The sequence below is a fragment of the Delphinapterus leucas genome, chromosome 3, assembly GCF_059928025.1.
Source record: "Delphinapterus leucas isolate spDelLeu-1000000601 "Yukka" chromosome 3, BTC_Dleu_Yukka2, whole genome shotgun sequence".
Classification (NCBI taxonomy): Eukaryota; Metazoa; Chordata; class Mammalia; order Artiodactyla; family Monodontidae; genus Delphinapterus; species Delphinapterus leucas.
The window spans coordinates 157,576,839-157,604,318 of record NC_143131.1 but is presented as its reverse complement, the minus strand read 5'-3'; the positions used below and the strand labels follow the sequence as shown (position 1 = coordinate 157,604,318).

Below are 27,480 nucleotides of genomic sequence, written 5' to 3'. Positions count from 1 at the left end.
CTTTGTGGCTGACTGCTGGAGAAACTCAATGTGAGGAAACTTTTAAGGAAAGAAAATGCAAATGAGATAAGAGCTTTGGGTGAACTTTTTAGGAATAATTATGTTTTAGGAATGTCCATCTAAAAATAATCTCTCCAGGGATTTCCCTGGTGGTCCAGTGGTTAAGACTCCACACTTCCACTGCAGTGGTCACAGGCTCGATCCCTGGGTCTGGGAACTAAGATCCTTCATGCCGCATGGGGTTGAAGCTTAAAAAAAAAAAATCTCTCCAGATATTCAACAACATGAAAATTTAGAGTTGTGCTAAATTAAGTTAAATGATGGAAGTTTATTAAATAACTAGGTCGTTTCCAAATAAAATAAGATACTGAAACATTAATTACTGAACACTGGCTTCCTTTTACAGAGAAACAAAAGGTTTAGAACTATTAATAAATGTTTGATGGGCTTCCCTGGTGACCCAGTGGTTAAGAATCTGCTTGCCAATGAAGGGGACATGGGTACGAGCCCTGGTCCGGGAAGATCCCACATGCCGTAGAGCAACTAAGCCTGTGCACCACAACTACAGAGCCCACGTGCCTAGAGCCCATGCTCTGCAACAAGAGAAGCCACCACAATGAGAAGCCCTGCATTGCAATGAAGAGTAGCCCCCACTCATTGCAACTAGAGAAAGCTCACGCACAGCAACAAAGACCCAGCGCAGCCAAAAATAAATAAGTAAATTTATTTTTAAAAAAACTCTCAGCAAACTAGAATAGAGAGGAAATTTCTCATCTTGATAAAGACGATCTACAAAAAAACCTACAGCTAACATCATACCTAGTGGTGAGAAACTCGAGGATTTCCCGCTAAGATCAGAAATGAGGCAAGGATGTCCCCTCTCACCGCTGTTTTTCAACATCATACTGAAAGCCTAGCTAATATGATAAGACAAGAAAAGGAAATAAAAATATTCAGATTGAGAAGGAAGAAATAAAACTTTCTGTGATCAAACAGTTTGGGGTTTTTTTTTAGAACAATAAACACCTTTATTACATGAGCTAAGATAGGAGGGAAGAGAATTTATTTGCCTTTCCGGGCCTTGATTTTCCTCAATAGAACTCCAGCTCCTTTCCCTCTAGAACATAACCATCTGCTCTGCCACACTGTCCTGGTCTTGAAGCAATGCATGCAAGAAACTTGCCCTGCTGGAAATGCTCCTCTAGAAGACTGCTGATTTGGGCATTCTTTTTCCTTTCATCATATTTCTTCTGAATTTCTTTTTTGAACGTTTTTTGTTTAAAATCACTTCCTCTTCAAGAGTCAGCCTGGCCCCCTTCTTGTGGCCCAGTGTATAGTGAGACTCGTACCACTGTTGGTACGTGTGCTGTCAATGAGCACGACGCAGTTCTTCACCAGGGTCTTAGTATGGACCAGTTCATTGTTGGATGCATTATAGACAACATCAATGATCCTTGTCTTGCGTGTACAACACTCTGAGCCCCAGGAGAAGTTCCCAACATCCAGCCTCAAGGCCCAGTACTTCTTTTCACCTCCTCACACACAGACTGTGTGTATGCGGCGGGGGGCCACTCCTGGTGTTGGCAACGGGGTGTCCCAGCTCATACTTCCACTTCTTGTGGTAGGGCTTTCTCTTGCCCCCAGTCTTGCAGCGCTTGTGCCAGTTGTCCTGAGAAATGCCTCCGTGTGGAAGTGGGGTCAGGAGCCTGAGCCAGGGAGCCCGGGGCCAGCCCACCAGCCCAGCACCCTGCCTCACGCTCAGCTCTCCAAGGTTGGCTCCCCCATGATCAAACAAACTTTGATCATCTATGTAGAAAATCTGAAAGAATCAACATTAAAAAAAAAAAAAAAAAACTCCTGGAACTAATAAGTGATCCTGGTTGCAAGATACAAGTTTGCAGGACACAAGATGGATATTCAAAAGTCAACTGTTTTCTTACAATGAAAAAGTGGAATTTGAAATTAAAAATATAATATCATAGTGGAATCTAAAATATGGCACAAATAAACTTATCTATGAAACAGAAACAGATTCACAGACATAGAGAATAGACTTGTGGTTGCCAAGGGGAGAGGGGTGTGGGGGAGGGAGGGAGTGGAAGTTCCAGGTTAGCAGCTACAAACTAGTATTTATAGAATGGATAAACAACAAAGTCTTACTTTATAGCACAGAGCACTATATTCAATATCCTGTGATAAACCATAATGAAAAAGAATATAAAAAAGAATGTATTTATATGTATAACTGAATCACTTTGCCGTACAGCAGAAATTAACACGACATTGTAAATCAACTATAGTTCGATGAAAAGAAAAGAAAAAATCTAGTATCATTTACATTAGCACCCCCAAAAATGAAATAGGTATGAATCTAACAAAATATGTACGAGATTTATATGAGAAAAATCTACAAAACTCTGATGAAAGAAATCAAAGAAGAACTAAATAAATGGAAAGATATTCCATATTCATGGGTAGGAAGACACAATACTGTCACAATGTCAGTTCTTCCAAACTGGATTGTGATTCAACACAATCCCAATAAAAATCCCAACAAATTAATTTATGGACTTTAATAAACTGATTCTAAAGTTTCTATGGAAGGGTAAAAGACCCTGTTTGCACCTTGATTTGTCTGCTGAAAATGTGAACTAGTAAAAATGAAGTAACTGGAAAAAAAATAGCCAACACAATATTGAAGGAAGAGAATAAAGTTAGAGGATTAACACTACCCAACTTCAAGATTTACTACAAAGCTACAGTCATCAAGACAGTGTGGTATTGGTGGAAGAATAGACAAATAGAGTAACAGAAGAGAGTAGAAAGCCTAGAAATAGACCCACATAACTGTAGTCAACTGATCTTTGACAAAGGAGCAAAGACAATACAATGGAGAAAAGAGTCTTTTCAACAAATGGTGCTGGAACAGCTGGACATCATATGCAAAATAAATGAATCTAGGGACTTCCTTGGTGGTGCAGTGGTTAAGAATCCACCTGCCAGTGCAGGGGACACAGGTTCGATACCTGGTCCAGGAAGATCCCACATGCTGCGGAGCAACTAAGCCCGTGCGCCACAACTACTGAGTCTGTGCTCTAGACCCCGTGAGCCACAACTACTGAGCCCATGCGCCACAACAACTGAAGCCCATGCACCTAGGGCCCATGCTCCACATCAAGAGAAGCCACCACAATGAGAAGCCCACGCACTGCAACGAAGAGTAACCCCCGCTTGCTGCAACTAGAGAAAGTCTGCACACAGGAACGAAGACCCAACGCAACCAAAAGTAAAATTAGATTTTAAAAAAATGAATCTAGACACAGACTTTACACCCTCCACAAAAATTTACTCAAAATGGGGGGGCTTCCCTGGTGGCGCAGTGGTTGAAGTGTCCGCCTGCCGATGCAGGGGACACGGGTTCGTGCCCTGGTCCGGGAAGATCCCACATGCCGTGGAGCGGCTGGGCCCATGAGCTATGGCCGCTGAGCCTGAGCGTCCGGAGCCTGTGCTCCGCAACGGGAGAGGCCACAACAGTGAGAGGCCCGCGTACTGCAAAAAAAAAAAAAAATTTACTCAAAATGGATCGCAGACCTAAATGTAAAACAACAAAGCTATAAAACTCCTAGAGGGTAACACAGGAGACAAACTAGATGACCTTGGATATGGCAATGACTTATAAGAGACAACACTAAAGTCATGATCCATGAAATAAATAATAGATAATAATTTCATTTTAATTAATATTAAAAACCTCTGCTCTGCAAAAGACACTGTCAGAATGGAAAGACAGGCCACAGACAGGGAGAGAATATTTGCAAAAGACATATTGATAAAGGATTGTTATCCAAAATATACAAAGAATTCTTAAAAGTCAACAACAGAAAACTAACAATCCAACTTAAAAATGGGCCAAAGACCTGAATAGACAATTTGCCAAAGAAGATATACAGATGGTAAACACACATATGAAAAGATGTTCCACATCATGTCATAGGGAAATGCAAATTAAAGCAACAATGAGATACCACTACACACCTATTAGATTGGCCAAAATCCAGAACACTGACAACACCAAATGCTGGTGAGGATGTAGAGCAACAGGAGTTCTCATTCATTGGTGAAAATTCAAAATGATGCAGTCACTTTGGAAGACTGGCAGCTTCTTACGAAACTAAACATACTCTTAGCATATAATTCAGCAATCATGCTCTTTAGTATTTACACAAATGAGTTGAAAACTTATGTCCACACAAAAACATGCACATGAATGTTTATAGCAGACTTATTCATAATTACCAAAACTTGGAAGCAATCAAGATGTCCTTCAGTAGGTGAATGAATAAAAAAAACTGCGGTATATCTAAACTATGGAATATTATTCAGCACTAAAAAAAAGAACTATCAAGCCGTGAAAAGACATGGAGGATCCTTAAAAGTATATTACTAAGAGACTTCCCTGGTGGTCCAGTGGGTAAGACTCCGCGCTCCCAACGCAGAGGGCCTGGGTTCAATCCATGGTTGGGGAACTAGATCCCATGTGCATGCCGCAACCATGATCCCGCATGCCGCAACTAAGACCCAGAGCAACCAAAATAAATAAATAAAATTTTTTTTCTAAAAGTGTATTACTAAGTGAAAGAAGCCAATCTTAAAAGGCTGCATACTGTATTATTCTTTAGGGGAGGAAAACTTTTCCTTTCTTCCCTTCTAGGTTTCGTGGCTGGTTTAATAATTAGACGTAAGACATTAACAGGAGAAAAATTTAATTTGTACATGTGAGTGCTTGAAGGAATGTGAGACTCAGAGAAGTTACCAAAGCAGGCTGCTTCTTAACCTTTTAGACAAAGAAACAATTACTTGTGAAGATTTGACAAAACAAGGGGGTTTGGACTTGGGGTAGCAAATTAATGAAAAGAAACAAAATTTGTTTATAGAGCCTTCTCAGCCTTGAATTCCCTATCCCTGACAATAAGGATGATTTCTTGGGGTGGCCTAATCTGCTCTCCAATTCCAACTATATGACATTCTAAAAAAGGCAAAACTATGGAAACAGTAAAAAGATTAGTGGCTACAGGGGTTAAGAGGGGAGGGTAGGAGGGATGAATAGGCTGAGCATAGAGGATATTCAGGGCAGTGAAATTATTCTGTATGATAATATAATGATGGATACATGTCATTCTACATTTATCAAAACCCATACAATGTACAACACCAAGAATGAACACTAATGAAACTATAGACTTTGGGTGATAATTACGTAAGATTCATCGATTGTCACAAATGTACCACTTTGGTGCAGAATGTTGAAAGTGGATGAGGCTGCTCTGTGTGGGGACACAGGGTTTACAGGAACTCGGTGCATTTTCTGCTCAATTTTGGTGTGAACCTAAAACTCCTCTAAAAAATAAAGTCTGTTTAAAAGGAAAAAAACCCATAATGAGACATCATCTCACACCCACTGGAATGGCTACTATCAAAACAAAACAAAACAGAAAACAAGTGTTGACAAGGATGTGGAGAAATTAGAACTCTTGTGCATTGTTGGTGGGAATGTAAAACAGCACAACACTATGGAAAATGGTATGGCAGCTCCTCAAAAACTAAAAATAGAATTACCGTATTGATTTGGCAATCCTACTGCTGTATATCAAAAATAATTGAAAGCAGAATCTCAAAGAGATATTTGCATACCCATGTTCAAAATAGCAGCATTATTCACTATAGCCAAGGGGTGGAAGTAACACAAGTGTTCATTGAATGGATGGATAAATAAAATACAATGTATACATACCATGGAATATTATTCAGCCTTAAAAAAGGAAGGAAATCATATCACATGCTACAACATGGGTGAAGCTTAAAGACATTGTGCTAAGTGAAATAAGCCAGTCGCAAAAAGACAAATACTGTGTGATGCCACTTGTGTGAGATATCTAGAGTAGTCAAATTCATAGGCGCAGAAAGTAGAATGGTAGTTGCCAGGGGCTGGTGGGGAGGAGAAAATGGGGAGTTACTGTTTAATGGGTATAGCGCTTCAGTTTTGCAAGGTGAAAAATTCTAGAGATCAGTTGCACAGCAATGTGAATATACTGTACTTCACACTACTAAACAGTACACTTAAAAATCATCAAGAGGGACTTCCCTGGTGGTCCAGTGGTAAAGAATCTGCCTTACAATGCAGGGGACGCAGCTTCGATCCCTGGTCAGGGAACTAAGATCCCACATGCCGCTGGGCAGCGAAGCCCACGTGCCACGACCACTGAGCTTGTGCGCCTCAACTAGAAAGCCTGCGGGCCACAAACTACAGAGTCCACACACCCTGGAGCCTGCGTGCCACAACTAGGGAAGAGAAAACCCACACGCCACAACTAAAGAGAAGCCCGCGCACCAAAACGAAATGCCCATGTGCTGCAACTAAGTCCTGACGCAGCCAAAAATAATAAATTAAATAAATAAATCTTTTTTAAAAAAATCATTAAGATGGGGAATTCCCTGGCAGTCCTATGGTTAGGACTCCACGCTTTCACTGCTGAAGGCGTGGGTTCAATTCCTGGTGGGGGAACTAAGATCTCACAGCTGCACGGCATGGCCAAAAAAAATAAAAAATAAAATAAAATGATATATTTTAAAAAATCATTAAGATGGTAAATTTTATGTTTTTTTATCATGACTAAAAACTAAATAAAGTAAAATTTTAATAACGTAAATTAAAGAAGCTAATTATTTTTTAGTGGATCAAAGACCTAAATATAAGAGCTAAAAACATAAAACTCTTAGAACAAAACATTGGGGAAAAGCTTCACAACTTTGGATTTGGCAATGATTTCTTGATGTGACACCAAAAGCACAGTCAGCAAAGGAAAAACTATATAAATAGAACTACTTGAAAATTAAAAATTTTTTTTTCATCAATAGACAAAATCAACAGAGTAAAGAGGCAAGTCATGGAATGGGAGAAAATATTTTAAAATTATATATATCTGATAATGGATTAACATCCAGAATATATAAGGAACTCCTACAAATCAATGACAAAAAAACAAACAACCTGATTTTTAAATATACAAAGAACTTGAATATACATTTCTCCAAAGAAGATATACAAATGGCCAATAAGCGGAGAAATTGGAACTATTGTGCTTTGCTGGTGGGAATGTATGCAACTGCTGTGGAAAATGGTATGGCAGTTCTTCAAAAAATTAAATGTAGAATTACCGTTATGACCCAACAATTCTGCTTCTGGGTATATACACAAAAGAAATGAAAGCAGGGACTTGAGCAGATATTTGTACACCAATGTTCATAGCAGCATTACTCACAATAGCCAAAAGGTGGAAAAAACCCAAATGTCCATCAGTGGATGAATGAATATACAAACTGTAGCATATACATACAATGGAATATTATTCGGCCTCAAAAACAAGAAAATTCTGACATTCACTGCAACATGGATGAACCTTGACGACATTATGCTCAGTGAAATAAACCAGACACAAAAGGACAAATATTGTATAATTCCACTTACATGAGGTAACTAGAATAGCCAAATTCATAGAGACAGAAGGAGGACAATGATTCCCAGGGGCTGGGGGAAGGGGAGAATGATGAGTTAGTGTTTAATGGGTACAGAGTTTCAGTTTGGGATGAAGAAAAGTTCTGGAGATGGATGGTGGTGATGATTGCACAACAATGTGAATGTACTAAGTACCACGAAACTGTACACTTAAAAATGGTTACGGTGGTAAAATTTTATGTTATATATATTTTACCACAATAAAAAAAGACATCCAACATTATAATTTCATTTAGTGACATAAAACTATATACAGGTTATGGAAACAGTGGTAACTTACGTACCTCATAAAATGAATCCGGAAATTTAGAAAGTTTAAATCATGAGAAATTTAACCCTGGTCATGTACAAACCAGAATATTGTGTTGACATTATTTTTATATGGTAAACTACTTTTCCAAGACTCTCAACCATGCCCAAAGCTCTTTTATCTTGGAATTAAAGCTTCTTCTTATCTTTTAGCAAAGGCTATTATGCACATAGACTTTCGAGTGTCTACACACATAAAAAACACAGTTGAATAACTTTGTTTTAGACAACTTTTACATTTATTTGGACTAGATAGTTCTAGAGTGTGCACATAACAATCGAATGTCTTGTTTTGTTTTCCGTTTTAATGGTAATCTTTAAGTTTACTGAGAGCATAAGAGAGAGGAACAGAAAAAGTGAGAAGCAGCTGGCTTTAGACCAATCTGAAATCGTTATTTTAAAAGATTACTTATGTTTCCTCTGCAAGGGAAGGGAAGAACTTTAGAAACAGAAAAACAGAAGAAACCACATTACAGCTGGTTTAGAGAGTAACTTGGGCCTTTGACTAATTTCTCAAGCCTTACAATTAGAAAGCCCACATTTACTAATCCCCGAGGTATGGAAATGGAGGCATGGAGTTCATCCTACATTAAATAAAATGATCTCTCTTTTCAACAAACAAGACAATCTCTTCATGAGAGTTTGTTTTTTGCTTGAAGGTGTCTCTTAAATGAACAATCTTTTCAATGTCAAAAGCCCCCCAAAGTGGGCTTCCCTGGTGGCGCAGTGGTTGAGAGTCGGCCTGCCGATGCAGGCGGCACGGGTTCGTGCCCCGGTCCGGGAAGATCCCACATGCCGCGGAGCGGCTGGGCCCGTGAGCCATGGCAGCTGAGCCTGCGCGTCCTGAGCCTGTGCTCCGCAACGGGAGAGGCCACAACAGTGAGAGGCCCGCGTACCACAAAAAATAAATAAATAAATAAAATAAAATTAAAAATTTTTAAAAAGCCCCCCAAAGTGGCTACTGCAATTCCAAATTGTCACTGGTGAAATTGGAGCAGTCAGAAAACTAAGTACAAGTTGGTGGTGTTGTGGTTAGAAAGCATGCAGCAGGTAAGTGTTTGACCAGGAAGAAGCCCTTTTTTAAAAGAGCCCATGGAACCGAATGGTCCATAAGGTTGGTTCATGTGTAACTTTATTTCTCTGAAGCTTGGCCAAAGGCCAATCAATCAGCACCCATCAGAGCCAGATACAACCTCCTAATTCTAGGCAAACTAAGCTAAACAAAATAGTTCTCAGGGATACAAGGACAAGATCAAGGAGGAAATCTTTACAAGGTTTTGAAATGATGACCCAAGACAAAGAATGTCCAACTAGAGAATGAACTTATCAGGGTTATGCCCATCTCTCCCATAGAATATTCATTCTCAAGAAGCAGCAAATGCTGGAGAGGATGTGGAGAAAAGGAAACCCTTGTGCATTGTTGGTGGGAATGTAAGTTGGTTCACCCACTACAGAAAACATCATGGAGGTTCCTCAGAAAATTAAAAATAGAACTACCATATGATCCAGCAATCCCACTTCTAGGTATTCATCCGAAGCAAACAAGATCACTATCTTAAAAAGATATCTGCACCCCCATGTTTATTGCAGCATTATTTACAGTAAATCCAGGACATGGTAACAAACAAACACACACACACACACACACACACACACACACACACACACACACAGAGGAGCATTTTTCAGCCATAAAAAAGAAGGAGATCCTGCCAATAGTGACAACATGGGTGGACCTAGGGGACATTATGCTAAGTGAAATAAGTCAGACAGAGAAGACAAATACCATATTATCTCATTTACATGTGGATTCTAAAAAAGCAAACAAACTCATAAATACAGAGAACAGATTCGTGGCTGCCAGAGGCGGCAGGATAGGAGTGGCAAAATGAGTGAAGGTGGTAAAAGGGCATAAACTTCCTGTTACAAGATAAATAAGCTCTGGGGATGTAATGTACAACAATGAGGACTATAGTTAATAATACTGTATTGTATATTTGAAAGTTGCTAAAAGAGTAGATCTTAAAGTTCTCTTCACAAGAAAAACATTATGTAACTATATGTGGTGATGGATGTTTATTAAATTTATCCTGGTGTGTGATGATCATTTCTCAATATATACATATTTCAAATCATTATGTTGTACACCTAAAACTAATACAATGTTGGGACTTCCCTGGTGGCACAGTGGATAAGACTCCACGCTCCCAGTGCAGGGAGCCCGGGTTCAATCTCTGGTCAGGGAACTAGATCCCACATGCATGCCGCAACTAAGAGTTCACATGCCACAACTAAGGAGCCCACATGCTAAAACTAAGGAGCCAGCAAGCCACAACTAAGGAGCCCGCCTGCCGCAACTAAGACCTGGTGCAACCAAATAAATAAATATTAAAAAAAAAAACTAATATGATGTTATATGTCAATTACATCTCAATTAAAAAAACACAGTTTTCATCTTATAAAAAAACGCTCAAGACACTGGGCAGGCAGATAGACCATAGAACAAGTGTTAGAAGGCTAGAAACAAGTAACCAAAACAACCTCAAGAGGCCTTATTCCTGGAAAAAAAAAACAAAAAAACTCAGTGCTGAGGGATTTCAACAAAACATCAGATCTCAGTTCAGCATGAGCTTGTCTCCTGACCATGGACACCTCAAATAGGTAGAGACTGGGAGGAGTATCAGATGCACACAGTATTACTGATTCAAGGGTCCTGGTCCAAGGTTGGGAGGGCTTCTGCTGAATCTTGGTGAACCTCCAATTCTGTCAACATCCCCCAGCCAAAGACCAGCAAGAGCTCACCCGCAACTGAACAAGTGGGGTTTGTTTTTCATTTCAGCAAAGTTGGATGCACATCACAGGGGAAACCTGAGGCAACTCAGCAAGAGGGTGTTGGAAAGAATTTGTTATGGGATTAGGGCTCCTGTAGGCATTTTGGAGGAGGGTTCAAGGCAGTGGGTTTTCCTCTGGATTGGATGCTGTCAAGAAGTGGGGGTAATTTTACGACCAGAGGATGAATAATAAATCCTATCTGTAAGGCAAGAGGAATGAATGAAGGCTAAAGGTGTGATTGGTAAAGAAGCAGCCCTCGTACGTGCCAGGACCAGAGGATGCCTGGTCATTCTGGGAGGTTGGGACAATGGTCAAGTTTTTGTCTGTGGTCAGACCTGATTATTGAGTGGAATCCTTTTCCTTGATCCATCACAGTCACATAGTGACCTCATCTAATGTTGAGGTCCTATGAAATTGGTCATGTTCAACGGAACACCAAGGCCTACTTGTGAGTGCCAGGCCAGCCCTAGATGTCAGGGGCGGTCTTCCTCTTTCTTGTAGTCTGATGTAGTAATATCATATGTAAATAAATGTCTAGTTATTACTATGACTAGTTAGTAAATTAACTGATAAATGAACTTGAATAAACCCAAAATCTCTGTTGTACGATTCCACTTATAGCAGTCAAATTCATAGAGACAGAAAGTAGAATGGTGGTTCCCAATGGCTAGGGGGAGAGGGAAGGGGGAGGTTATTGTTTAGTGAGTACAGAGTTTCAGTTTTGCAAGATGAACAGAGTTCTGGAGATGGATAATGGTGATGGTTGCACAACACTATGAACGTACTTTATGCCACTGAACTGTACACTTTAAAATGGTCTAAATGGTAAATTGTGTTATTTATATTTTGCCACAATTTTAAATATAAAATAAATAAAAACATCTACAAAAGGTTTGAGGCAACTACTAAATCGTACCACTGATGAAATATTTTATCTTCTTGATTCATTTTTTAGTAAAAAAAATTAACAATTTAAAACAACTATCAGTTGTAATGATATGGGTCAAACTTAATAAAATACTTCATATATGAATGAAAATCTAACAAGGTTATTACACCTCACAGTTTGCATTTTTTCCTCTCTCACTGTTTTACATGTTAAACAGAAATAAATGTGGTCACATGTAGAATGACAGAAATGAAGTAACTCAAATTCTATTTCTCTGTCTTTAAAATCATTAGGCTATCGGGACTTTCCTGGTGGCGCAGTGATTAAGAATCCGCCTGCCAATGCAGGGGACACGGGTTGGAGCTGTGGGCTGGGAAGATCCCACATGCCGTGGAGCAGCTAAGCCTGTGCGCTACAACTACTGAGCCTGCGCCCTACAGCCCGCGAGGCACAACTACTGATCCCATGCACAAGCTCTGTGAAGGGTTATTTTGTATGCGGAAATCTTCAGCCCTGGAGGACCAGGCTAGAAGTACAAGACATCTCTACCACAAGGTGACCTCCAAGAAAGGACTTTTGGAGGGAGGTCATCACCCATGTAACTAACTGCGAAGGTTTACCTGCAGAGGAGAAAATAGCCAGGTTAGTTTCCTCCCATCTCCCCAAGTGATGTCCCTCTTCTGGGATAGGAAATGAGGGTAGGCTTTGGAATAGAGGAAAGGAAGTGTCCTCCCAAATTTAAGGCTACCAGTGTGGTCCAGCCCAACATCAGAGAGTCTCTGGAGGCTCTAAAGCAGCAGAACTGCTTCTTTCTTTGAGAAGATGGCCAGGGTGAGCCAGAACCTGAACCTTCCATCACTTTCTCTCTCCTGGAGCCACTGATGGTGGCAGAAGTGGTAACTGGCAGACCGATGGGAGCAGAGCCCCAGCTTCCTAAGGACACTCCAGCTGCACCACAACAGGGTACCCCACCCCTGCTGGACCTCTGGCTACACAGTGGGGCTTGGCAGCAACAGTAGCCAGAGAAAATGGGGTGCTTCTGGAGATGCCCCAAGCTTTCTGGGGTCCTATCCAATAAACATCTGCACCCCAAACTAGCCAGGGCAACTGAGTTGCAGACCTACCACAGGAAGAGGACATCCTTGGGAATGTGAGTAGGGCCCCAAGCCAACTAATAGGAATATTAAAAGACATGTAACTTTTGTTTTTTGATGAGGGGGAATCCAAGCTGTTCCTGTCAGCATGATATCATCCATGCAGTAGACCAACATGATGTCCTGTAGGTCAAGGTTGCTGTGCACTGACTTGCCTAGAGCCAGAGAACCCCAACCCCTAAGGTTTATTCACTCATCATTGGCCGCAGGCCTTCAAGGCTCACTCACTGCAGTGTTCTTCTTTCTCCTAGCTCTGAAAATGCCCCTTCCTTCTTTTCTAGCTGAACAATGTATCTAAATTTTGTGTAATATTTTATGCTGAGAGTGGGGGGACCTCTCCTCCTCCCGCATGTCTTGGCAACACAAGTATGTCTGAGACAGCATCCCTGTGGTAGTCAGCATCCCAGACAGTCCCTAATGATTTTTCTTTACAGGTATCCATGGTCCTATGTGGTCCCCTCTCACACTGAATGGTGTTGACCTATGTAACCAATAGGATGCTGCAGAAATGACAACATGTGGCTTCTAAGGCTGAGTCATAAAGGCATTATGCTTCCACCTTGCTCTCTTGATTCTCTCACTTGAGGGAAGCCAGCCACCAGTGCACGAGGACACTCCAGTCCCCCTGTGGAGAGGCCCTTGTGGTGAGGGACTGAGGCCTCCTGCCAATAGCCATGTGAGTGAACCACCTTGGGAAGAGATCCTCCAGTCCCACCAAGCCTTCAGATGATGCAGCCTTGAGTAACATCTTGACTTTGTGAGAGACCCTGAGCCAGAACCACCCACCTAAGCTGCTCCCAAATTCCTGACCCACAGAAACTAAGGAATATATGTCTATTTTTGTTTTAAGCTACTAAGTTTTGGTATAATTTGTTGCTAAAACAGTCCCCCTCCCCAGTTTACTACTCTTCAAGAAGCCACCTCCTCACCTTCGTCCAGAACGCCCCCATCCCCATAATGGCATTCTGGACGTGAGCAGTGCAAGATCCCCACTGCCCACAGACTTGGGTCCCTGGGTGTGGGCTCCAAGCCCATTGGAGTTCACGTCCTTTGCAGACTACTAGAGCTTTCATCTCCTGGCCCCACTTAAAACCAAGAGATATCAGTGGGACTGGGAAGTGGGGGAGTGGGGTGTCACCAGCAGACTCCCCATCCATACTCTGCCATGACTATATATTCTCAGGGTATACGTGAGACCCTTCCTAATTTCCAGTGATACAGAAGAATTTTTCCTATTACTTCTGTTTGACTATTTTGGGGAAAACTGGAAAAGGAAAGCACAGATCTGGAATGCTATTTTGGAATGGGAAATTACTAAAACCCTGGGTTACAACATTATAATACTTACTAGAAAAGTCACTCTAAGGTGGCAGGGGGCCCAAGGGGACAAAACTGGAGTCAGAGTGCCCTGTGATGGAGCTAATATTGGCCAATGAGCAGTGATGATCTCATTGTTATGATGCCCTCATAGTTATTGTCATGATAAATCATTGTATTAGGTGAATTCTGACAGCATGGGCTCCATTAGATATCAGAGTGACCTGAGATGCTCTGGCCTTTAACTCTCTCTTGGCCAGGGCCTTGTTTGGGAGCTCTTGTTTATGAACACCCTACTGTATGTGCCAGGCACTGTGCTGAAAAGTGGCAGAATATGCCATCCCAAATATGCCACTTTGGCATAAGAATTATTGAGCTAAAGGCTCTTGAAGAAATAGCAGTTACGTGAAGGGTACTCTGACCTCCGCTTTTCTTCCTGAAGACAGGAGACAAAATTTGTGAAAGATGCTCTCTCTGTACCAGGAGGAAAGATTCTTATCATCAGAGATGGGAAGTCGAGACCAAGAGAAATCTGCACAAACAGACCGTATTAAAATAACTCATCTTTAGTCTCCCCATTTTTTCTTTTTTGGCCACGCCACACGGCATGCAGGATCTTAGTTTCCCAACCAGGGATCAAACCCTTGCCCCCTGCAGTGGAAGTGTGGGGTCTTAACCACTTGACTGTGAGGGAAGTCCCTCCCCATGTATTTTAGTTACTTTTCCACAATTGTCTCTCTTTGTCCAGCCTACTATATAAACACTTAGGCCTGGCCACTTCTCTGGATCTTTGTTTTTCCTGTGGGGGCTCCCATGTAAAGATCTATATGCTTTTCTTCTTTTAAACTGTCCCATGTCAATTTAATTCTTGGAACCAGCCAGAGATTCTAAGAGGACAGAGGTTAAGTTTTGCCTCCCTACTGTGCCAAGGTCTCCATTTATGTCTCACAGTCCCGTGAGATACTGCTTTCATCCCCATTCTCTAGATGGTGAGACTGAGACCCAAAGCAATCGAGGACATTCCTAAGGTCACATAGCCATAAAGTGGTAGAGCTTAGATGGACATCTGAGTCTATCTGAATCCCCAGCTTTTCTACCACAATGTACAGAGGAATGAGTCACAGATGGCTTCCAAGAAGAAGAGACACTGGCCTGGCCCCAGCCCTTGAATAATCAGAACAAGTTTATTAAACCCTGGAGGGGTAAGGGAGAGAATGCAGTGTTGAGCGCATCAAGGTTGTATGATAGGGCTGAAACCCAGGGTTCAAGGGAGAGAGTGGTGGGGAGTGAGGCTGCTGCACACAAAGGCCAGCTCTTGAAGGGCCCTAAGTACCAAGCCTTAACCTGGAACTTATCCTGTGTGTCTGGGGGGCCTCCTGGTTGTCCAAAGTGGGGGGTGACATGGTCAGATTTGGTGTTTGAAGACTATCTGGGGACAGCATGGAGGCTAGATTGGGACAGCAGTTCTCAACATCAGTGTGCATCAGAATCATTCTGGGCTCCCTGTAAAAAACATCTGGAACCACACTCAAAAGTCTGATTCAGGGACTTCCCTCATGGCACAGTGGTTGAGAATCCGCCTGCCAATGCAGGGGACACGGGCTCGATCCCTGCTCCAGGAAGATGCCACATGCTGCGGAGCAACTAAGCTCGTGCGCCACAACTACTGACCTGTGCTCTAGAGCCCGTGAGCCACAACTACAGAGCCCGCGTGGCACAACTACTGAAGCCCACCCGCCTAGAGCCCATGCTCTGCAACAAGAGAAGCCACCGCAATGAGAAGCCGGCACACCACAAGGAAGAGTAGCCCCTGCTCGCTGCAACTAGAGAAAGCCTGTGCGCAGCAATGAAGACCCGACACAGCCAAAAATAAATAAATAAATAAATAAATAAATAAATCTGATTCAGCAGGGCTGGAGAGGGGCCCAGGGTCTGCATTTTAACAAGTTTTCCGAGGGATTCTGATGCAGGTGGTCACATGAAGAAACACTAGTAATCCAGAGGGAGAAAAGCAAGGAAACTAAGAAAAAGGTTGTTGCCAGAGACAAATGATAAGTCCTTGAGCCTCAACTGTGGCAAGGAAAATGGAAACAGCCTAACTACTATGGCAGGATAGTATCTTTATAATGTTACCACTTTTTTTCCCCTAGTAATTCACTCCGACCCTGTTTCAAATAGCTAGTCCATTCTGTGCTCATTGCTCCTCATGGGTGGAATGTGACAGGGCAGAAAATAAGAGTCTTTTCGGTGTGATACGTTGGACTTGTTTCAAATAACACAGGAGTTGGAATGGGGGGGAGAAGGTAAAATTTATAGATAAATCAAGATTGGCCATGAGTTGATTATTGTGGAAGCTGGGTGATGACTGCAAGGGGACTCATTATAGAATTCTGTCTACATTTGTCTATGTTTTAAATTTTTATTTTAAAAAGATTTTTCTCTTTTTTTGTGCGGTACGCGGGCCTCTCACTGTTGTGGCCTCTCCCGTTGCGGAGCACAGGCTCCGGATGCGCAGGCTCAGCGGCCATGGCTCATGGGCCCAGCCGCTCCGCGGCATGTGGGATCCTCCCGGACCGGGGCACGAACCCGTGTCCCCTACATCGGCAGGCGGACTGTCAACCACTGCACCACCAGGGAAGCCCTAAAAAGATTTTTTTAAGTATTTCTGGATTTGGTTTCAACAAGGACTCAGGGCAAAGGAGAGAAGTGTCAGCCACAGCTGAAAAGTTTTTTTTTTAATTAATTTATTTATATTTGACTGCATTGGGTCTTCGTTTCTGTGCGCAGGCTTTTCTCTAGTTGCGGTGAGCGGGAAATACTCTTTGTTGTGGTGCGTGGGTTTCTCATGGTGGTGGCTTCTCTTGTTGCGGAGCATGGGCTCTAGGCACACGGGCTCAGTAGTTGTGGCTCGCAGGCTCTAGAGCTCAGGCTCAGTAGTTGTGGCGCATGGGCTTAGTTGCTCCGCAGCATGTGGAATCTTCCCGGACCAGGGATCGAACCCATGTCCCCTGCATTGGCAGGAGGATTCTTAACCACTGCACCACCAGGGAAGTCCCTGAAAAGTTTTAAGAAACTTCATGAGGGGGAGGGGAGGGGAGGGGAGGGGAGGGGAGGGGAGGGGGGGAGGGGAGGGGGGGAGGGGGAGGGGAGGGGAGGGGAGGGGAGGAAGAATTGGCCCAGGGTGAAGAGGTTCCACTGACAGGAAACTTCTGCTCTTGGGAGAGAGAACTCATCTGATTAGTGTACTTGTGTACTTGGGAAGAACATGGTACATGCTCTGCTCAGTTCTGCCCTTCTTCCTCTTAGGATATGCCACATCCACCACCCCTCCAGGGGCTCTGGAAGGGAGGTCCACCCATTCTAGCACTGCCATGACTGGGGGCTGGGGGTTCAGTTGCCCACATTGAGCAAATGCTCTGCCCTGGTCTTTGTCAGTAATATGGTAATATTCAGCCTCCACCTGCCTCTCCTTTGCTTCATTTTCCAGTATGTAGAGAACTCTAGTCAAGAAGACAGTGCCATTGGGACTTCCCTGGTGGTGCAGTGGTTAAGACTCCACACTCCCAATGCAGAGGGCCCGGGTTCGACCCCTGGTCAGAGAACTAGATCCCACATGCATGCCACAACTAAGGAGCCTGTCTGCTGCAATTAAGGAGCCCATGTGCCACAACTAAGAGGCCTGCAAGTCGCAACTAAGGAGCCCGCCTGCCACAACTAAGACCCGGTGCAACCAAATAAATAAATAAATACATATTTTTTAAAAAAGAAGTAGACAGTGTTATCTACTGGGGCTTCCTCCAGATACTCCAAAAGGAGGACTTCAGGGGTCTGGAGAAATGGAAGTGTTACCGAGTCCAAGCTCACTCTGCTCGCCACATGACAGAAGACAGGCCAATAAATCAGGAGACAAGGTGTTGAGGCAAGGAGTACAACTTTATTCGGAAAGCCGGCAGACTGAGAAGGTGGCCAACTAAATTCTCCAAAAAACCATCTTATCGGGGTTTGGATGCCCATTTCTTTTACAGAACGAGGTAGGGGTGCGGGGGTGGGGTGGGGCTGGGGGAGGAGATGAGGAAGTAAAGTAAAAACGCTATACGTTTTGTAAATATCCCCTGGAATGGCCAGCCTCAGGGAGGGGATGTGTTAATTTCTTCTTACTTGCAGCCATCCACAGGTGGACAGGGTGAGGATGCTTCCCTGAACAAAGGCACTTTAGTTTAGCATTCAGGTAGAGGGGCAGGGTTCCCCGAGGCATTATTAGGCCATTATGTATAGACAGTATCCTTTTAGTGAACAAAAGCAGTGGAAAGCAAAGATTAAAGTAAAAGAAACAGATCCAACATGTAGTCAGATTTGGCTCTCCCCTGTCACAGAAGTAAAGAAGAGGAGGATGGAGGGAAGCGATGAGAGCACAGAGAGAGGCCAGAGGAAAAGCAAAGAATCCAAGAATAGAGGGGAAGGTTGCCTGGGGAAACAGCAAAACCGGGCATGGAGATGGCTCTGGGGCACATCTAGGCAAAAAGAACCTTAGGTAACCTCACCAAGATTCTCATGAGGCAGGAAGAGAGCTGGGGTCTCTAGTAGACATGTGAGTGAGAACTGCCAGTTCTCAGCAGCAGCCACTGGGGACAAATGACATCTCCATGAATGCCTGTGTGGATGGATGACCTTGAGAACTAGATACACCTGCACACACACACACTCACAGTTGAGTACTAGATAAGACTCCAGGGCCTTAAACACAACCCCAGGGAAAGGGTAAAACCCTCAGTTAGCTGTATGAGGCCCATGGTGCCCAACCTCACCTGTGCAGATGGGACACTATGCTGATCTGGTAATCTGGTTTGCATCACCCTTATAGTTTCCCCTTCCCTCCTCACCACTCAAGCAGTTAGTTCTGTAACTGTTGCCTTGCAGTAGGAGTAAGGTAGATCACAGAGTGGAAGGCAGGAGAACTTGCAAACCATCCTGGATGCTGTGTTTCAAAAGCCCAAGCTCTTACAGACTTGACAGTCAAGGCCAGTGGCCTTCAAACTTTTGCTTCATGCCCCCAAAAAACAGTTTTAAAAACTACACACCCTCTCATTCAGGACCAGCTACATAAACTGGAGTGCCTGGTACAAAATGAGAATGTGAGCCCCTTGTTCAAGCATTATTAAGAATTACAAAGGACTTCCCTGGCGGTCCAGTGGTTAAGACTCTGCGCTTCCACTGCAGGGGGCACAGGGTCGATCCTCCATGCTGCACAGCATGGCCAAAAAAAAAGAGAGAGAGAGAGAATTTCAAGAAGGTGATGGCAGAAAGTTAAGCCAAGCTCAGAGCCCTTCTGAATAAGGGACCCTGAGTGGCTGTGCAGGTTGTACATCCATGAAGCTGGCCCTGCTCTCACACATTTTAAGGTTAGCATATTAAAAAAATATATAAATGTAAGCAGTGGCAAAAGATGTGATTTTAGTACCTTGCATACATGCTTTAAAAATATTTTCTTCCAGTTCTCAGAGCAGTATAATAAGTTAATTAAATGTATGAGAAAGGTCTGTCATGACTATTCGTCAATATTGAATGGATAAACAAACTGTGGTACTTCCATACAATGGAATACCACTCGGTACTAAGAAGGAATGAGCTATGGATACACACTACAAAATGGATAAATTGCAAAGTAATTATGCTGAGGGAAAGAAGTCAGGCAAAACAGAGTGCATACTGTATGAAAATATAGAACATTCATAGAGACAGAAAGCTGATCATTGTTTGCCTGGGGAGAGGGGAAGGAGTGGGAAGGAAAGATTACAGTCAGGTGGAGCCATGTGGCTGAAATCTCCCCAACAGAATGTGAGTGAAAGTGATGTATAGTCATTACTAGGTATTGCTCATAAAAACAGCCCAGGCAACCCTCGCTCTATCTTTACCATCCTCTCGTTGAATGGAGAGAACCTGGATGAGGGCGGAGCCACAAGACAGAGAGGGAGTGGACCCCTGAATGACTGCATGAAGCAAAGTCCCCTTCATCCAGCATTGAATTGTGACATGAACAAGAACTAAACTATTATGGTATTAACCCCCTGACATGTCGGGGTCAGTTGTTACAGCAGTTAGCCAACCCTGACTAATACAGAGCCCAATGTAATCTCCCTGCCACGAGATAGCTGGCTGTTTCCCTCAAAGTAAGGCTCCACCTGGGGGCTCAGGCTGGTTCCCTGAGGCTTGCAAATTGGGTTCAGCACAAAGAGTAGGCCAGCCGTGGGAGGGAGCAGTCCGTAATACTGGGCCAGTTTTCTCATAAACCCACGGAGCAAGTCCTGAGATGGCTAGGGAAGGAGACTGCCTGATAGCCACAGAAGGAGCCAAACTGCCCACCAGGCTCTTAAGAAGTTCTTCTGTAGTGAGACCCTTCGGTGAATGTTCATCTGGCACACTAATAACCCTATGCTCTGAAGCCATTCTGGGCAGTCTATCCACATTTATCTCCCTCAAAACTTCTTGTCACTAAGCCTTCAGTCTGGTTCCTTCCAAGTCCCTGACCAACAGACTAAACCATTATCCAACGGCTAGGAATCAGTGCATCTTTACTTTGGGGCCTCTGGGCACACTTCCCTTTTCCAGGTCCCTCAGGCCTTCTCGGAGGAAGACTGGAAGACCCCAACAATCCATTTCCGGCTGGAGCCAACATCATGTGCAAAGCCGTTTATAAACAGGGCTTTAGATTATTCTTCCTTAGTCAACCCATCACAAACAACTCTCCAGGAGACCATGAACATCAGTAGGAGAGGAATGTAAACAACTTGCTCAGGCAACCTACTTGTGCTTTTAGGGCCTGCTGGACTGAGGCCATATATGTCACTTCTTCTTCATGATGGAGTACTGCTGGCCACCCCTAATTCTATGACTAGGTAGATCAGATAACATGGTAGCTCAGGTCACGTGGTCACCTGCTATGCCATGGTCAGGCATCCAATTTCCACACACCCGGGAAGCAAGCCAGGAGATGTTTCTCAGAAGGAAAACAACTGCTGAACAAGGTCATAACTTTGTTCCAAAAGCCAATGCCTGAATATAAGGGCCAAAGGCAGAACTACCTACTTTGCAGCCTGATCCAGTAAGAAAACCTTCTCTCCTTGTATGGTCCCCCTTCAAGTTGATAGCTTTCAAGTGACCCAGTAATAGGTAAAAATAATATACCTAAATATGGTATATTTTATAACCAAGTAAAGAAGCCCACCAAGTACAGTACTGCTTTCTTAGTGGTCAGGAGTGTGATGTTCAGCAGCTTGTCATTTATTTGGTGCAGAATATCAAAACACACCCCAGAACCCTAGATAGTTCACTGAGTAGATAGGCCACTATATATTCGTGGGATTTATTATCTGCTCTCTGGCACACACATCATGCTTACCAAATCATCTAGGGTATCTGCTACTTCCTGTTCTCAAGGTCCTTCAGGATATTGTCATCAGCATCACAGTAGATTAGCCTGATATCCACTGAAATGGTGATTTGGTCAAAAATTCCGATAAACTGAGTATGTCCAGAGAGTGACATACCCCTGAAGCAAGACAGTAAAGGTCTACTGTTGCCCCTGCCAGAGGAACACAAACTTTTCCTGAGGTTTGGTATAGAATAAATAGCATTGACTAGGGTCTTCCCTGGTGGTCCAGTGGTTAAGACTCCATGCTCCCAATGCAGGGTGCCCAGGTTCAATCCCTGGTCAGGGAACTAGATCCCACATGCTGCAACAAAGATCCCACGTGCCGCAGCTAAGACCTGGCATAGCCAAATAAACAAATAAATATATTTTTTACAAAAAGCATTGATCAGGGCTTCCCTGGTGGAGCAGTGGTTGAGAGTCCGCCTGCTGATGCAGGGGACACGGGTTCGTGCCCCGGTCCGGGAAGATGCCACATGCCGCGGAGCGGCTGGGCCTGTGAGCCATGGCCGCTGAGCCTGCGCGTCCGGAGCCTGTGCTCCGCAACGGGAGAGGCCACAACAGTGAGAGGCCCGCGTACCGTAAAAAAAAAAAAAAAAAAAGCATTGATCAGACCTATAATTGTGGGCCAACAATTGCACTGGCGTATCAGAATGAGTTTATCATAATGCTCGGTGATGATTTAAGACCATTTATCTTCTCTGGTTTTGTTTTTTTGGGTTTTTTTACTATTGCTTTTATAAATTTATTTATTTTATTTATTTATTTTTGGCTGCATTGGGTCTTCGTTGCAGCACGCAAGCTTTCTCTAGTTGCGGCTAGCAGGGGCTACTCTTTGTTGCGGTGCACAGGCTTCTCATTGCAGTGTCTTCTCTTGCTGCGGAGCACGGGCTCTAGGCGCAAGGGCTTCAGTAGTTGTTGCACGCGGGCACAGTAGTTGTGGCTTGTGGGCTCTAGAGCACAGGCTCAGTAGTTGTGGTGCATGGGCTTAGTTGCTCCACAGCATGTGGGATCTTCCCGGACCAGGGCTCAAACCTGTGTCCCCTGCATTGGCAGGTGGATTCTTAACCACTGTGCCACCAGGGAAGACCTATCTTCTCTGTTGATGTATGAATGGATAAAGGAAATGTGATATAGACAGATAGATAGATGGATAGATAGATAGATAGATAGATCTTCTCTGTTGATGTATGAATGGATAAAGAAAATGTGATATAGATGGATATCTGTATATGTGTATATGTATATAAAAGAATATATAAATATCTACAATATATATAGGAATATATATGAGGAATATACAAAAAGTATATATATATAAAATATAAATGAATATTATTCAGCCTTAAAAAAGAAGGAAATCCTGCCATTTGCAACAACATGGATGAAACTAGAGGACATTTTAAGTGAAACAAGCCAGTCGCAAAAAGATAAATATTGCATGATCTCACTTATATGTGGAATATTAAAAAAAAAAAAAGGTAAACTCATAATAACAGAGAGTAGAATAGTGGCTACCAGAGGCTGGGGTGTAGGGAAAAGGGGGAGGTTTTCTTAAGTAGAATGGTGGTTGCAAAGGGCTGAAGGGACAGGAGAATGGGGAGTTATTATTTAATGAGTACAGAGTTTCAGTTTTACAAGAAGAAAAGTGTTCTGGAGATAGATGGTGGTGATGGTTGCACAACAATATGAATGTACTTAATACCAATGAACTGTACACTTAGAAATGGTTAAGACAATAAGTTTTATGTTACTCAAATTTTACCACCAAGAAAATAAATGAATGGGAAAAAATACCATCTATCCTCTATTCTGGACAAACTGAAGAGGTAATGTTGATATAGTGGGAATCACCCTGAATCTTTCAAATCTTTGATGGTGGTGCTAATCCCTGTAATGAGATGAAGTATTATTTTTTCATTTGGCAGTTAGGGAGAGCTCCAGGGCCTTCCATTTAGCCCTTCCTCTCAAAATAGTCCTTGCTCCCTTGGGTTGGGCCAATGTCAGAATTCTGCCCTTGTCGATGGATCAACAGCAACTCTACATATAACCACCGTATGGTTTCAGGACACCACTGGCCCTGGCATGAGACAAGTTGCACTCAAAACTATTTTTAAAAATTTGTACTATACGCATGTCATATATTCAAAAAAGAAAGGGAGGGAAAATATCCCAGTTTTAACAATTAAATACATAATCATTACATTTTTAAAATGTTCCTTTGTGTACCACTCAAAATCCTCTCGCACACATACCACTTTTTTGGAAACACTGACCTAGTACATGCCCCAGTCATCTCATCTTTATCACACTTGTAATTGTGTATTTAAGGGTCCACTCTCCCCACCAGACTGAGACGGTGAGTCTCGCTGTCCCAAGCACCAAACGCTGGACTCCCCGTGGACCATACACTGAAAATACGAATCTAGACAATCCCTTTGTCCCTTTCAGCTCAGGCTGTCCACGAGCCCATGAGTTCTGGCTGGCTGATGTTGAGCAACCATTTCGCCTTTTGCAGCCTCGGTTTTCTCCGCTGCAAAATGGGAACTACTGTATCTGCCACTCAGTGTAGGTACAAGGAGTCAGGTCATGGCTGTGAGAGTAGCGTAGCACTACAGAAATTACGAATTCACTCATCCATTTAACAGTTATTAAGCGCCCAGGGCCGTGCAGCACGATTACTACAGAGCACACCCACCCCTCGCGCAGGTCTCATCCCTTGGATCCTGGGATGGGGAGGGCGTTTCCTCACCAGGTTCACTCTTCCGCGGAACTCCGGGTGGTGACCTTACTCAAAATGGCGCAGGCAGCCTCGGGGGCTAGTGCGGCGGCGCGGACTCCGCGTGCCCTCTGACCTGCTGGCAGCGACAGAGGGGGAGCCGGGCGCCGCCATATTGGCTGTTGTCCTGCGAGGGGAGCGGTGGCTGCGGCGGCGGAGGTGGAGGCGGCGGCGCGAGTGAAGCGAGGGAGCGGCGCGAGCAGCAGCATGACTCGGAGGCGGAGCAGGCCGAGTGGCGGCGCGGGCCGGCGCGAGCGGGCGCGGGCCGCGGGGCCGCAGAAGCCGCAGGCGCCGGAGCCCCCGCCGCCGCCGAGCCTGGAAGCAGGAGCGGGTGCAGGGACCCCGGAGGCGCCGGCGGAGCTCTACCGCGACGGCCCCAGGGAGGAGGACGACCCCCATCTGGCTCCCGGTCCCCAGGTAGGAGCGAGCGAGGCAAGTCTGGCTGCCCGGGCTCTTTTACCTCCCCGGAGCGGGGCCGGGACGGGTTTGGGGATGGACCATTCTCCCCCGGCTGGGGCCAGAGCCTTACCCCCTGGGCCAGGGCTGAGGCTTTCTCCCCCAAGGCGGGAGTGGAGTCTGGATCCTTTGGTCCAAAGCCGAGGCACGGCACGTCCGGTTCTCCTGAGACCAGGCTTCCTGCCCTCTCCCGCCGCCTCCGGGAAACGTTCTGGTCGCACACCCACACTGGGACCGCGCACCAATCTTGAGGCTGCTACAGCTTAGGTCTGTGCCCTTTACCTCCCCTGGGCCCACCTGCTTCCCCACCCACCCACAGGCCACCTCGGGGCGCTGGGGCCTGGAAGGCTGCAGCCTCTTCTCTTTCCCCCCCGGGAGCGGCTCCACCCCTTCCCCTCGCTGCCCCCTCAGCAGCTGTGCCCCCAGCATATGTCTCCCGGGGCCTCCCTCCTCTCCTTGCCCAGCGGAGCAGTTGCAGCAGACAGCCAGGCTGCCCAGAAGACTATTTGGTGGGTCTCCTGCACCGAGGTGGAAACCCAGAAAAGCCTGCTCTTTCTCCCTTGTATACCCCCGACCTACAAGGCGGCCCACCCAGACCCTCAAATCCCTGGGTTTGGCGAATCTTGCTGAGAGTGAGCAGTAGAAGGACTCTCCAAAGCTTCCAGTTTGCCACCTGGGAGAAGGTCACTTTCATTTGAGCAAAGGAGATAATAGGAGGTACCCTGCCGGTGTTCACTGCGAAGCTGGGGTGGCATGAGCCACAGTTGCTCTGGGAGGGTTATGGCACCTGGGGCTGGGTGGCTCGCCCTAAGCTTGCTCTGACAAAAGAGTTTTGAGTTGGTTTTTTGGATGAGCCTGCCAAGGAAGGCAGGCTCCTGCAGGAGTCTTGGAGGGTCGGATGCAGCGCCGGATGAGGATGAGGCGTGGCAGAAGATGCGTTTGGCTCTGCAGACACTGCATCGGGCAGCAGGGGACTCTGGGAGGCTGGTGCAGCCAGAAGGCATGGCTCTTGACAGCTTTCTAGTAGAATCTCTGGAATTGTGCATGTGAGTGGGGATGCTGTTTGGGGTACCATTCCCAGAAAGCCTTCCCTAACCTCCCCAGTTGCGTGAGGTGCCCCCTCTGTCCCACAGCCCCCTGTGCTCCCCTCTGGTAGCACTCCCCATTCTACAATGAGATAGTCTGTTGATGTGTCTGTGCCCTCCCCCCCCCCCCGAACTTTGAACTCTACCAGGGCACAGATCATGCCATCTATCCCTGGTCCTCCACACCTAGCCCTGGGCCTTGCTGACACAGAGTAGGAATAACTAGGTGAATGAGAGAGATTGAATCCGTTGAGAACCTGTACTTATTGTAACCCAGTTTTGATACTGGTCTCCTTTGTGTCTCAGATCACAATCAGATTTTTAATTAATGAAGATGTCACCACTTACTGAGTGTCAGAAGCCCCACCTTCATCCCCACCCTTACTCTGGGCTGAGACTGGTTCCAAAGGATTTGACTCCTCAGGTTGGACCCCACCCTTGCCTGGTCTGACGTCCCACCCTGAAGCTGCTTTCCCCTCTAGCCTTCTCTTTCCCTTCTCTGGGCCCCCTGGGAGTGCTGTTCTCCAGAAGGGGATAGTGGGGGAGGAGAGAACCAGGGAGCTGTTGTCTTCTCTCTTTCCCATTCAGGGTCCCCTGCCACTTAACCAGTCTATAGTATTCATGGCCAGAAAGTTTGGTTGATGGCTTAACCATTTAGTTTTTATATAGGACACAACTTTAACATGTAGGTTCCTACCTACTGCACTGCTTGACCTGCCAATTCATTCATTTATTCATACTAGGCACTTTACATACCTTCCCACCACCCGTGTTCTCTCAGCATTTAGCACAAATGTGATGAGTTAGCTATTGGTGTAATTATTGGTCTGCTTTTGCTATGTAGACTCTGAGAGTGCAGGAACCAAGTCAGTCACCATTGTACCCCTATGCCTGGTGGTTAACAAATTTTAATGAATGAACTGAAGGATATAAATACTATTAACCCCGTTTTTCAGATGAAGAAACAGAAACTCAGAGAAACTAAATATTTGCCCAAATAACTCCTACTATAGGTGCCCCCACTACCACCAAAAACAGGACACTCTGTGTACTGTGGGGTATTTAACAAGACATTTTTTTACTCTAGCCACAATAGGTGAAACAAACTGACAAACTCTCCTCTGATTGTGCCCCATTTTTGTTGGGGAAGGGGGTTCTGTGTGCCAGAAGCAGGCCTTTGTGCCTTGGTGAAAAGCACCTGCTGAAAGAATTGGGATCAGTCATTGCTCTACCCACAGGCATACCTTTGGTGAGGATCACTGGCTCCCACCACCACTTAGAACCCTATCTTAAATACTTAGAGTGGGTAAGTAAGGTGAAATTCAGTGTCATATGCCAAACCGAAGCCAAAGATGGCAAATGAGATCACTTTCAGTCCACATACAGGTTTAAATGCCTCAAGTCACATGTAGTTTTGTTTCTGTTTTTGTTTTGATTTGAGCCAGTATTTTTAAAAATCAAAGGTTTCCCACAAAACTGGATTTGTGCCATCTCTTAAAATCTGGTGCTCCTGGGCCCACATTTCCAGGAGGCAGTAATCTGCAGTCTCTGAGAAGTGTCTGCCCTCTTTATCATATGAAGGACACCTGATCTGTGCCAGGCCCTGGACCAGCTGGAAATGCAGAAGTGAATCAGCCGTGGTCCCTCCTCACAAGGGGCT

At 44.7% G+C, this 27,480-nt stretch overlaps 1 protein-coding gene and 1 pseudogene across 17 annotated transcripts in view; one reads left to right on the top strand and one right to left on the bottom strand.

Moving 5' to 3' along the window:
- Nucleotides 1-308: 308 nt before the first annotated feature.
- Nucleotides 309-13,707, bottom strand: LOC149749868 (small ribosomal subunit protein eS8 pseudogene; annotated as a pseudogene).
- A 10,680-nt stretch (nt 13,708-24,387) lies between these two features.
- Nucleotides 24,388-27,480, top strand: part of LOC111169875 (protein FAM193B) — a 31,518-nt gene continuing 28,425 nt past the window's right edge. For 4 of the 17 annotated variants that reach the window (XM_089909763.1, XM_089909761.1, XM_022564452.2 and 1 more), the window contains exons 1-2: nt 25,668-25,781; nt 26,127-26,244. Coding sequence is in view for 8 of the 17 variants with exons in the window: in XM_089909766.1 (XP_089765892.1) it covers nt 24,487-24,696 (210 nt within the window). In the remaining 9 variants the exon portion in view is untranslated. Of the gene's footprint in view, nt 24,697-25,008; nt 25,782-26,126; nt 26,245-27,480 lie in introns of those variants that run through there. The other 13 variants (XM_022564450.3, XM_022564443.3, XM_022564449.2 and 10 more) reach the window with 7 other exon arrangements.